Below are 13,952 nucleotides of genomic sequence, written 5' to 3' on the forward strand. Positions count from 1 at the left end.
TGTCTGTCTATCTGGGGTTGATTCCTCTGTGATAAACACCTTTCAAAAGGCGCTTTTCCACCATCAGGCAGAAAGGTTCTCATTGAGGTTCCGGGCTTGTTGGCACGATTACTGGGTTTTTTTCCCACTGTGGTGTTGTGAAATCAGGATTAGAATGGACTAAATCAGCAAGTGACCAGCCTTTAGTCGCCACGTCACTTAAGGCGCTCCACCAGAATGAGTACAGTTAGCTAATCGTGCTGAGAAATCCAGGCTGGAAACGATTTGTAATCGTATCATACCAAACTGTGTTCAAGTGAAAATGCTTTAACATGCTCAGAATCATTGGTCCCGATGGTGGAAAAGTGCCTGAATTTGGATCAACATAATTTGATGGTCTTGGAATAACATTCTTGTCAAAGTCCTATCCTAAATCCAAACCACGAACTACCCCTGCAATCAGAGTGAAGTTATAGTTTGATTAGAAAGAACATTAACATTATAAGTAAACATCTGGGGAAAATGATCAAAAAAGTATCTTTATTGCCTTTCAAAAAATTACTTTTTAAACTACAGACAGCGTTTTCAGAGAAATCAACATTCTCTACAAATATGTGTGATTAATGGTAGTGTCATTGTAACCATTGATGAAGACATTTGCGCGTTGCTGTGAAAGTTCCCTTTTCTCTTATGAAGGAGGAAGCTGGGGCCAGGTGAAAAGTCCATGTAAGTCTTTTATTGGTCACACTTTTAAGTTTCACACACAAACGACTGCTTTTCGGCATAACAGTTCACACACACAAGACGGCTGCATGCGTTGCTCTCCCTCCGGCGATCTGGACAGCTCTCACAACAATACAAAACAGCTGTTAGAGATCCCCAGGTGTCAGTCCTTACCGCTTTCCTGTCCCGGTCTCGCTCTCCACAGAACATCGCTCGACCACGCCCCAATCTCCACAGTTGCATTCATAAGTTTTACAGTCAAAGTGAGCTTCTGTCCTGGTGTGGCATGCTGGGAAGTGTTGATAACCTTGTGTTGTATGGCTTTGTTGATGGTGCAGATGAGAGAGTGCTGGCAAATGAAAAGTGGCTCACTTGCTATCACCACAGGGTCACTTTACCTCTGCTTTTTCATGCTGCTTTGATCCCTCTACGGTAGACTGCGCCATCAGCCCTCTCTCTCATACAGAGATAAGCTAATGCCTGTCAAACATGACAACTGCACACAAATGCTTACATATAACATGCACCACAAAACAAGAGTTGCAACCCTTACAAAAAAGTACTGTGGCAGTACCGTGGTACAGTGATGGCATCAGATGGTATTACCATGGTACTTCGATATAGAGGAATCCGGGTGGGTTGTAATTTTACCCCAGTAAATGTTATGAATTTTTGTATAGTCACAAACATTAAAGTCATGGCTACAAAAAATTTACACATTGACCTTTTGTGACAACATTCCCTGCCATATGGGGTAGGTTGTCACAATGGAACCTACCATTAAGCAGCTTATTATAGGCTTTTCAGCTAAATTTAAATAGTAAAACAATTATTAAGCTCAAAAAATGCATAAAACAGCAAAAAGGTAAAAAAGTCAAATAATATTGTAATATTCTTTTTAAATAAAATTACAGAATATAAAACACTTGTGACAAATTGCCCCAATAACAATGTGACAACTTGCCCCAAACCTTACATTTATGAAAAATACCCTTCACATTTTAACTTTTGTGCTAAGATCTACCTGCATTATATTATTGACACTTGCCTGAAAGGAATAGTTCACCCAAAAATTAAAATTCTCTCATCATTTACTCACCATCATGCCATCCAAGATGTGTATGACTTTCTTTCTTCTCAAATCAAATCAAATCCCTTTATTGTCACTCAGCCATATACACAAGTGCAACAGTGGGTGAAAGTCTTGGGTGCGGTTCCAAGCAACACAGCAGTATGACAATTACAATAAACATCTGATTTACACATAACACAGTTAACACATCTTGTTACACAACACAATATACACCTAATAATATACAATATACACAAAATAAGAAGACTGTATACAAAAAAAAATATACAACATACACAAAATAAGAAGACTGTATACAATAAAAATACACTGTACCCCCCACCCCCCCAAGGGTACCAAAATGGTTACCAAATTTTTGAAGCTCCAAAAGGACATAAAGGCAGCATAAAAGTAATCCATAAGACTCCAGTGATTAAATCTATGTCTTCAGAAGCAATATGATAGGTGTGGGTGAGAAACAGATCAATATTTAAGTCCTTTTTTACTATAAATTCTCCTTTTTCACTATCACATTCTTCTTCTTTTGTTTTTGCCGATTCACATTCTTCTTTCATATCGCCACCTAATGGCAGGGAGGAGAATTTATAGTAAAAAAGGAATTAAATATTGATTCATATCATATCACTTCTGAAGATATGGATTTAACCACTGGAGTCTTATGCATTATTTTTATGCTGCCTTTGTGTGCTTTTTGGAGCTTCAAAATTTTGGTACCCATTCACTTCACATTGTGAGGACCTACAGAGCTGAAATATTCTTCTAAAAATCTTTAAAAACATCTGGGATGGCATAAGGGGGAGTAAATGATGAGAGAATTTTCATTTTTGGGTTAAGTATCCCTTGAATGTATGCCAGTGTAGATTTGTTTACCCAAAAGCTACAGAGAGATTTTGAAGCTAGGTGTTTGAAACCAACATGCAAAAGACATAAAAGAAAACAAGCATTTGCGTAATTGGAATTTTGAGCTGGAATATGGTCTTGTTTGTCCACTATTTAGTATTGTGTGGCTTTATATTCTTCTAATGGAAACTAGACAATGAAATGTTCATTTTTAGGCCATCAGTTGTGTATTATTACTATCTACATGCATTTTAGCTGTATGACATTCTGAGCTCTCTCATGCCTGGAGGTGCTTTGCATACCAAAGAATGAGTCATCTAGTGAGATTATAGTTATTCAACACTAACAGCTGATTCGACTTTTATAATGAACCAAGGACTGTATTAAAGAGATCATATCATGAAGAATCAAATCTTGATCTTCTGAAATATTTTTCTTGATCTGTAAAGATGAGTTTATTGAAAACATATACTGTAACTTTCAGAACTCAAAACTTACTGTGAAAAAGGAGCACTTACTAAACTGTAAAAATGGCTCGTTCTTAAATCTTCATGGTTGGGTTGTCATGAGGATGATTATGTCTCAACTATGTTCAAACTACTTTTCAGAAACTTGACCCACCCAGTCACAGTGAGGCAATAGGGAGGTAGTAGGATAGAAACTATTATTCTAAGGGTGCTTTCTAAGGGATTCTAAGGGAACCAAGAGTACTACCAAACAACACATTCCCCGCTTCTCGCTCTCACACAGGGCTTGTGTCATGAATCATGGAGAATAAAGAATTTCTTTGAATTTTTATTTTTTTTTCTCTGTGTGCTGTGTGCTTATTCAGAACCACTTAAATAAAATAAAAAAAATACCGGATGAATTTCATGACTGTCGGTTCCGTTAAATGTTCAAAAACATACTGTATCTTATTCTACTGGTGCAGACGACAAAACACCGTACTGTTACACTGTGACAGTGTTTCGAGACACACTATTCAGTTGCGTGCGCAGCAAGAAACGCGACCAGTAGAGTCAAATTGAAGAACAAAGTACTCTTATGAGCCGGTTCTTTTTAACCATATGGGCAGAGGTCCTCACTACAGAAGCAGCGCATAGATGGTGCTGTCACATGGCACGTGTTAATTTTGGCAGCGCTGTTCAGAATGGGCCAATCACAGTTAATTGTTACTGGAGGATTTAAAAATATATATTTTATAGATACTGCTGTGGCGGATTTAACAAGTATGAAACCTTGCAACTATCAGTTTTAATTACAAAGTGCTCCCCAGAGTGAAAAAATTCGATGAGATGTAAAACGTTCTGAGATTTGAATGCAGATCAATGGAGGATTCAGTGTTGTGAGCCATCTAGCGCCTCCTTCTGTAAAGAAAGCTTTGTGTCTCACAAAATAGGTTATTTCTGACAACATTTGGGTCAATATCAAAATATGTTGACAAACATGTCCCTTGACTTTTTTAGTCATGGTAAAGCTTTCAAATAGACAAAAAAAAATTTTTAAATAAAAAAAAAACAAAATGTGAAAAATGAAAAGGTATCATTCTATAACCTAAAATGTATTACATGAAATGGCTTGACTCTGTTTTGCCAATGCTTAAAAAATATATATTTTAAATTGTCATTTACCTGAAAAAAACATCTTTTTGTCCCCTTCATCTGGTACACCACTTTTATGACATGAAAAGTTATTTATGTATTTATTTTGTTCTTATTTTTAATACGAGCATTAGTGCAAGGCCGAACAAGTGTGCAAAAAAGCAAAACAAAAATTATTATTAATAATTTAAATAATTAAAAAGAATGTTTGTTCCTTAATTTCATGGCATTAGTGTTATCAATGTTAAAACTTTATTTTTTTTTTTCTTTTTTTTTAAATACAAAAAGTTGTGGAAAATAATTTTTGAGGTCAAAGTTCAGAGGCTGCTTAAATATGCATATAGTGATTTTTCCCAGCATGTTCATTCACATTGTAACTGTAATATTTTCACACACAAAAAAAATTGGTGTTGTACCCCATTGAACCCTCAACATTTAGTGTTGTAACTCATTTAACCCTCATTAGTGTTAACTTGCTTCGTTCATGGAGCAAAATTAAATAATAAAAGAAAGAACAACAGCCAAGTTGTCTTTTATGAATACAAATAATGTCAGCATGGTACAAAATGTTAACCCTCAGCGTTTATGGGCAAAAACTGAACTGAATGGAAAATTTCAATATTTTGTTAGTTGGAAAGTCAACATTTTTGGAGAATGACCCATTTGCAGTTTCGGTCAGTTCCTCACATAAATCTGTTGTGTGACTTTAGAAAACAAGGAACATAGCACATGAGTCATATGGACTACTGTTTACAGTTATTCACTTTTGTTGGAAAGTGAAGTGCATTTTAAGAGAGTACACTACAATTGCACATCAATTTCGTCATGAATGAACCAATAATTGTTACTGTGAGAATATGTAGTTAAAGATGTACATTGAGATATGTTGTACTTGTAATAAGTGGTGTTTTATCAAAATAAATTAACTGAATGAATAAAAGGTTTTTATTTAAAATTAACAAATAAAGAATTTGTTTTAATGACATCTCGAGCATTGAAAACAAAATAAATGTGCTTGAAAAGTCCTTGAAAGTCATTGAATTTAACTTTGAAACATCTGTACGAACCCTGCCTGTCCAAAGCATCAGTCGCCACCTGAAAAACCCATTCTGACAAATCACAGGGGGTTATTGCGTTAGCTCAGAACCAACTTCATAAGTAATCTGAATTACACACTATTGGGCCATTGAAAAATAATGCTCTCCCACTGTGAGCACTAGTCTAAGTAGATTGATGTTATATTGGATGTGTAAATGGCTTTGGCTCATAGAGCACTGGTGTAAGGTGTTTCTTTCAATGCCTCCTGCAGCGTTGACCTTCTAATCATTTGTTAACAAAAGATGCATTGGGTTCAGCCTTGGATCGGAGCTCTCTGCAGGCTTTTGTTCATTTAAAGCAATTTGTTTTATACCAATGACTTTTTTTTTTGTTTTTGTATACAGTCTAATTTTAATAAAGTAATGTTTTTGTGTCTTTCATGTCCTTGTATTTTACATAGTATATTTGGCAAATCTGCTTAAAATGATGTACACTCACATGAGATGAAGACTGTCATATCAGTTAGTGGTTGACCGATATGGGTTTTTCAATGGCTGTTGCGGATACCAGGGTAGGCTAATACAGTTTAATTAAAGCAATTGAAATGAACACATAAACGCTGAAATTAAATGAATATTTTTAATCATAATATTTATGTTTGAATCAAGATTCTCGAAAAAAAAATTTTTTTTCATTGACAAGTTGTTGGTAGATTTTGAAAGTGTTTAGAAGTCAGTGAGTGAATCATAAAAAATAATTTTAAAAAGATTCAAATGTAACATAACTACATGCATGTAACGTGCCTTTCTGTTGATTTTTGTACTTTATTTTTTATTGGAGATTTTTTAAAAAACACAGAACAAACTATGGGAAATTTTGAAAAAAGGGAAGGGTTGGGAGAAAATAGGAGTCTGCACTATGAGAGTTACACAAGCCATTATTTCTGTGTTTCAGGTCTCATGGTGTCCAAGGAGAGACAGAAATCTCACAAGTTTCTGTGTCTGCGGGTTGGTAACGCTATGAAGAAGACGTTTGTGTCCAACGCAAGCGCCTCAATGCAGCAATATGCACAGCGTGATCGCAAACATGAGTACTGGTTTGCTGTTCCCCAGGAGAGGTGAGTTGGACAGAGACATGCTGGATTCAGACTTAAGTCCTGCACAGTTTGTGTCCATTATCAACATAAAGTCTGGCAAAGATTGTATTTATTCTGACCAAGAACTGTCCACTTAGACAAGAATGGGCCATTTGACCAGCATGTATATATAAATATACGTTCAAGAGCAAAGTGGAATATACAGGTGTCTGTTTCCATGCCATGAAAATTGAGATGTCATTTCTCATTATCATAATGTAAATTAATCTAATAGCTGTAAATTATGCAAAAACACAATAAAGTGATATTTAATTATTTTCATTAATAATTGTAAAATATGTACAAATCATTGTAGTGTTTTATTGCCTTTAATTTACATTGATTTAAAAGTAAAATATTGTAATAAATTACTCTACATTGTATTTACTCTATTAGTACTACCAGTAATGAGAATCACTGTTAAGAATAATGGGAGTTACAAATGGTAAAATATTCAGATGCATTCTGGTAATAAGAATTTATAAAAAAAAAAAAAAAAAAATCTTTGATTTTGACAAGGAAATATTTTCATGAGATTATCTAGAAAATTACACAGCACAATTCAATTGATAAGTCACTTTCATTTTAAATGAGAAATTATGTAAATTTGACACAGTCTTATTAGACGATCAGCTCTTGTGTAATAAAACAGTGCTGTCTTTGTTTCTCAAGTTATCTGCGCTCTGATTCAACACAAGCGCTCACTGTTTTTTAGCCCACTTGAACTTATTCTGTCTATTTTCTGTTTATCAGATGAGTCACAGATATTTTAAGGATACACTTTTTGAGCTGAATCAGAACACTTATAAACAAGAGAGTGGGAGATGCTCTGGGTGTTACCAGAATAGCTTTGGCACAGTTCACTAGTCTGCATATTTTCAGACAGAAAATGACTCCAGAAGTGTGAGTAGGGTCCAAAATTAACACTCGTTAAGCACTAAATATGTGTAAAAAATTGGCTTTTAGTCAATAAGACTCACCCATTTTAGTAGAATTGTAAGAAAAATACAGATCTGCTAAAGAAAATGTGGGAAATATTCCTCACATCAAGCTACAAAAATTAAAATATGAGGAACAAGATCAAGATATTTTTACACGACATGAGCAGTTTCATCGAGAAACAGAGACTGGCTTATCTGTGATGTGATGCTGTTCCCTTTCAAATCAGTAACTTCCATGCTGCATCAGTAGCTGACGTTGTGGGAGCAGCAAGAAAAGCTTATCTATCCGGGTTTGATTTCGCCTTTTGTCCAACTTTTTCCCATCTGGTTTCCTGTCTTCCCTATTAGTATTTCCTTAAATACTACTTAAAATAAAAAAATCTAAATGAATATAAAAGTTGATTTCCTTGCAGTGATTTTGTCACAGTGAAGGTCAGAAAATCCTGATGGTGCAGCTCTGGGCTCCAGCTCCGGATAGGGTTTCAAGGACACAGCCACTTGGAGGAGCTCCCACAGCATCAGCTACTGATGCAGCGTCTCCATCACTCCTTTCAGGGAACCAAGGTTACATCAGTAACCGAAGCGTTTGTCAAAAAATATATATTTAAAGTATATAATAAATAGCTAAATTCCATTGTCAAATGGACAAAAATATATTTTGTAAAAAAAAATGTACGGAAAGTACAGTTTACATGGCATGTATATCTAGAAATATTTATGGCTGGTTAATTTCTTCAATTCACCCGCCATAGGCAGGTTTGGGAAAAAGTGTGTGGTATGATAATATTGAATGGCATCTGTACTCCTGGAGCACTGCAAAGCTCTGTGGCCAGACTGCTGTCTGTTGCTGTCACAGAGACATGACCATGCTCGGCTACATGACCTAGTTGGGTGGCGACCCGGAAGATTAATGTAAAGTATCATGACAATAGTGCGAGAGAAGGGAGTGAGAGACAAGGCTTTGAAGCTCACAATGACTGTCAGCAACCTAATGCATGCATGCTCACAGTCACTCTGAGTTTTCCTATGGCTTTGCTTATTAAAAACAACTAAAGGCACTACAGACTAGATTTATGCCACAATGGAATGTCAATGAATAATATAAAAAACAATAACGGAGTGACTATTCTCATTGTAAATAGCACCATCCACACACCACGGCTATTTGCACTCCAGTAGTCTGGTGGAAACAAAGAAATTCTAGACAAACTGCGCCCACTAATGTCGCTGCAGTGGCGTGGTGTGGATGTGCGTTTTTCGTGCAGACAACGGGGGTTTGATTCCGCCTTTTGTCCCATTTTTTTCCATCCTGTTTCCTGTCTCCACTATTAATATTTCCTTCAATACTACTTATTATAATAATGAAAATGAATATAAAGTTGCTTTCCTCGCAGTGATTTGGTCACGGTGAAGGTCGAGGGTTGAGAGAAAGGTTTGATCCAGTTTTTTGGCAGAAGCCATAGTTTTAATGCAATTAACCATGGTGTTACTACAGTAATATGCTGTTAATATGGTAATCTTGTTTAATGTTGTGGTTATGATTTTATTACAATATACCATGGTGATACTATGGTTACTGTAGGAAAACCATGGTTAATTTTTGTAAGGGAAGGTTAGGCTTAGGGGTAGAGGTTGGTGTAGGGTGTCTTTAGGACTCTAAATAAACGCAATAAACATGCTGCAGTGATGCCCCTATACTGTACTGTATTTTAGTATATAATTAGGGGTGTAACTGCCACTATTTGCACTTAGGGCAAAGAACCTTTTTGTTGCTATCCACACTTGGTGCAAATTGCCACTGCCAAACATTAAATAAAGGAAAGGTCAAATGTTATATTTCGGTGCACAGTATACAGTATGGCTCCACTCTGCCAACTGTGATCCAGATTTTGTTTTGTTTTTCTGCCAGAAACTCGCTTAATAAATGATAGGAAAACAAATTTGATAAGCTGACTGTCCAACCATGAAAGCTCTTGTTAAATCCTGTCAAACTTAACAATATGAAAGTTTTATGAGATGTAACATAATTTTTAACAATGTACTTGTCATTCATTTCTCTAGGTCAGACCACCTGTATGTTTTCTTTATCCAGTGGAGCCCGGAAGTTTTTGGGGAGGGGGTTGGAAGCATCAGCCGTGATCCTGGCTTCATCGTGGTAAAGGAAATCGAGGAGTCAAACGAGGAGGCAAAAGAAGAGCAGCAAACACAAGAAAATTCTGATAAGGAGTGGGAGGTATGGCCTGTCTGGCTTACGCTCATGGATTGTAATGATATTTGTGAATTATGCTTGTGTCTGTATCCTGTGTTGATATGCACCGTATTTGATTCAGATTTTTTCTCTTTATTGTATTTTGCACCTGTCTTTGTGCCTTTTATGTCTGTTTCTTTGTTCCAGGTGTTTGGAAATGTCTTTATTTTGTCCCCTGCACTTCATACACCTTCATGCATTAGTTATACTTTAAGCTCCTGTATAAAATCTTGCTGAATGTTTTACAGATTAGGTTATTTTGCACTTGGTCAATACATTTCTTGTGATACCAAGATGCATTGTTCACGTGAGCTTGCAGCTGGTGTGTTTTGCATGCTTGTGCAATTGTTTTGTGTTTTATTTCCCCCCCAAGAAAGAAGCACATGTATGCAATTTATGCATGCATGAATTCCTCAGTCATGTCTATGAGAATGACATGGTTTAACATGATTAACAAATCATGCCTAAAGGTGCAGGTGTTGTTACCGTATGTATTATGCGTGGTTTGGTAAAGCTCAGTTTGGATGTTTGGACAATAGGAAACTGATTGGACAATAGGAAACTTTACCGTCTGATGTTTCCTCGCATGTTATTGTATTCGGGTTGCCGTATTGAAACTCATCTGTGGCACTGAGAAACTGATACTACGGCCCTGGTGGCGTTTAAATTTGACTTTAAATTAATGATGCAGGTAACAAAATAGACTGATTTGTTATTCGGGAACTGGAGGTTCTTTGCAAAGCCACATGATCTTTTAGTATGAATAAGTAAAATTAACTTTCTCTGACCGTGACTGCACGGGTGGCGTAGTGGTTCAATCTCAGGACAGGTAATTAGAAGGTTACTACCAGCATTGTGCCTTTTGAGCAAGACACTTAACCCCAGGACACTCCAAGTTGACCTGGAACCAGTGTAGGGGACACCGGGACAATTGTAACACACTCAATTTTACACTAAATCAGAAACAAGCCAGAGTGATGAAACAGCATTCATATGCTCTGTAAAATTATCTCTCTGCCAGAGAAAAAGTCATGCAATAGTTTTGCTTTGTAAGAAGTAAAATTGTATTTATTTATTTATATATTTTTTGTTATCCAATCAATTTGTTTGGCTGTTAAAAGTTAATATGTATGTCAGACGAAAACATTGTTGCTGGTAGCTTCCATTCAAGACTTTATCCTGGCTGTAAGGCATTGGCGTCGCTAGACTTTGGTGACATCTGGGGCTTAGCCCACAAGAATCCGTCCTTCCATGGCAGAGCCTGAAATTCGGCACAGGATTGTGGGTTTGCGCACAATTTGAATCATTCCCGCAAGTTCCACGTTCATAGCGCGGAACATTCCCACACACTTTTATTCACTTTACAGTCCAGCTGCAAATTATTAAACCAATAAATACAGATTAACAAATCAAATCAATAAACTTGTTTTTGTATCAAACTGTAATTCCAGAAGATGCGCGAGTATCCACTCTATCTCTCCCTCTCTCCCACAGCGGCGCATTGAGCAGTTTAGTGTGAGTGCATGCACAGAGCAAGCGCTTTGTTGCTTAGTTACTGAATTTAAGATGTTATAGATTTATAAACCTTTCAAAACCAATTCAACATGCAAATGGCATTATACTGCATCTCCGTTTGCAAGCAACGTGATAAAACTATCACTCCTGTTTATAATGAACAAAGCTGGAACATTGCAAGCGCGTGACGTTGGAGCGATATATACTTCTGACGACTTTCATATCTTGGCGCTCCATCATCAGTTATAATGCAGCACATTTGACATGAAAGGCAGAAATAGCAAAAATGCTTTGTGTACCAGCTACATGGTGAAGAGAGACACCTAAATACCTGTTACATCTCTCATATTCTCCATCTCTTTAGTGTTCCATCCAGGCATGGAAATTAACGGGGGCTCTGGGCAAACATGCCCCCTAAATTCAAAATAAGGAGGCAAGGGGGGCCTGGGTAGCTCAGCGAGTATTGACGCTGACTACCTGATTGCTGAGTGACTTCAGCCAGGTCTCCTAAGCAACTAAATTGGCCCGGTTGCTAGGGAGGGTAGTCACATGGGGTAACCTCCTCGAGGTCGCGATTAGTGGTTCTTGCTCTCAATGTGGCGCGTGGTAAGTTGTGCGTGGATCGCGGAGAGTAGCATGAGCCTCCCGTGCTGTGAGTCTCCGCGGTGTCATGCTTAACGAGCCACATGATAAGATGCGCGGATTGACGGTCTCAGAAGCGGAGGCAACTGAGACTTGTCCTCCGCCACCCGGATTGAGGTGAGTTACCGCGCCACCACGAGGACCCACTAAGGAGTGGGAATTGGGCATTCCAAATTGGGAGAAAAGGGGATAAAAAATAAATAAATGAATAAAAATATGGGGGCAAAAAATGCCCCCACAAAGAGTTCCTGTTGTTTTATTGATAACATCTGATAAAGGACTAGTTCCAAATACATACATCCCGATCTTCATTTGAATTTCACTGAACATTATTTGTTTCGTGCCGCCAGTTGTGCAGATGTTGCAGAGTCAGTGACGGATGCCAGATGCTCGCACCATAAACAAGCACAGACGGGCACTCTGCATCAGTTTAGTGTCGTGCTCCTATGCTAAATTACCTGACTCTTCTCTCCTTTCATTCAAAATCTACTGTCCTAGTGAGTAGCACTATCGCTCCCTATGCTATAGCCTTCTTCCATGCCCATCGGCTCATATGCACCTGTCTGTTTGAAAAGCCTCCTCAGCTAAAAGTCAAAAGTGCCGGAGGGATGGATGTTATGTACTGTATTTATTAAGTTAATCAGGTCTGAGAGAACACAAAATATAAATGTAACCAAATGCTACAGTGTAGTTAATAATAATAATAATAACAATAATATAAAATTAACAAAAATAATATCTGGATAAAAAGCCTTGATGTTAAATAAAACATTATTAATGATACAATAATAATTAATTTTAATAATATTATTATTATAATAATAATTTTACAATAACCACTTTTAGCTTATTAATCACATCGCTGACTAATTTTCATTTATTTTTGCATTGTTTTATTCAATTGGCATGAGTTGCTAAATTTTTTTTTAAAGTTCTGATCTACAGGCATAACAATCGCACACCATACAAAATATCCTTGTTAAAGTTCATTGTTACTGACGTACCTTCTTCATTATGATCGATTAATGCTGAATAAATTCTAGTTGGTTCGCCATTGAGTGAATTTGATGCTCATTTAATTATGGTAATTGTTAAACGCACTAGCTGATCTAACCTGGGAAGAGTCCATCTTAGGGAGCGAGAAGGGGTGCTCCAAAAAAGTTGACTGTCACTGGTGCATGCATTAAAATATACTTGGTGTATGGATTTATAATTAAAAAAAAGAAGATTAGAAGTGAGGCTTATAGATTATATATTTAGAAATAAGGCTTGCATAATAAAACCTCAGTGCCTCTGATACAGAAAGCTGCACCCCTCTGAGAGAAAATAGAAAGATCCCAGCCACTCCAGGTGTTCGTTAACGTGTCTGATGAACTTGAGCAGGAACAGCAGGTAAAAGTCAAAATGTGTACTGTCAATTAATGCAAGTGGGGCTTACTGATCAGAATTAATTTACATTTGAAGCCAGAATTGCAGCCTGTCTAGTTGCTTTTGTACCCTGATGTAATGAACATTAGGCTAAGCCATACTTTTTTCATCAAAAAAAAAAAAAAACATTTGGTGCTTTTAACAAAAGATCCGGGGCTTCAGCCCTATCAGCCAGGGTCTAGCTACACGCCTGCTGTGAGGTCTGGGGCAGTGGTAACACTAGATTCGTTTACCCAAAAATGAAAATTCTCTCATAATTTACTCACCCTCATGCCATCCCAGATGTGTATGACTTTATTTTTATTTATATCTCTCCTCTGTAGGTCCATACAATGCAAGTGAATGGTGACCAGAACTTTGAAGCTCCAAAAGGCATATAAATGCAGCATAAAAGTAATCCATATGAATCCAGTGCTTAAATCCATGTCTTCAGAAGTGATATGATAGGGTGATATACAGTGTATGTGTGTAATATATATATATATATATATATATATATATATATATAAACACACACACACACACTGGTGGCCAAAAGTTTGGAATAATGTACAGATTTTGCTCTTATGGAAAGAAATTGGTACTTTTATTCACCAAAGTTGCATTCAGCTGATTACAGTGTATAGTCAGGACATTAATAACATGAAAAATTACAATTACAATTTGAAAAAAATGTTCAGAACTTCTTAAACTACTTCAAAGACTTCTCATCAAAAAATCCTCCACGTGCAGCAATGACAGCTTTGCAGATCCTTCTAGCTGTCAGTTT

The 13,952-nt window shown here is 36.8% G+C and overlaps 1 protein-coding gene across 4 annotated transcripts in view; it reads left to right on the forward strand.

Annotated features, from left to right (window-relative positions):
• The window catches only part of LOC127454461 (oxidation resistance protein 1-like), a 240,049-nt gene that overhangs the window by 204,274 nt on the left and 21,823 nt on the right, over positions 1 to 13,952 (forward strand). For all 4 annotated transcript variants that reach the window (XM_051721687.1, XM_051721688.1, XM_051721686.1 and 1 more), the window contains 2 exons: positions 6,229 to 6,391; positions 9,412 to 9,583. In XM_051721687.1, the coding sequence (XP_051577647.1) occupies positions 6,229 to 6,391; positions 9,412 to 9,583 (335 nt within the window). The remainder of the gene's footprint in view (positions 1 to 6,228; positions 6,392 to 9,411; positions 9,584 to 13,952) is intronic.

This window comes from Myxocyprinus asiaticus, chromosome 16 (assembly GCF_019703515.2).
Source record: "Myxocyprinus asiaticus isolate MX2 ecotype Aquarium Trade chromosome 16, UBuf_Myxa_2, whole genome shotgun sequence".
NCBI lineage: Eukaryota > Metazoa > Chordata > Actinopteri > Cypriniformes > Catostomidae > Myxocyprinus > Myxocyprinus asiaticus.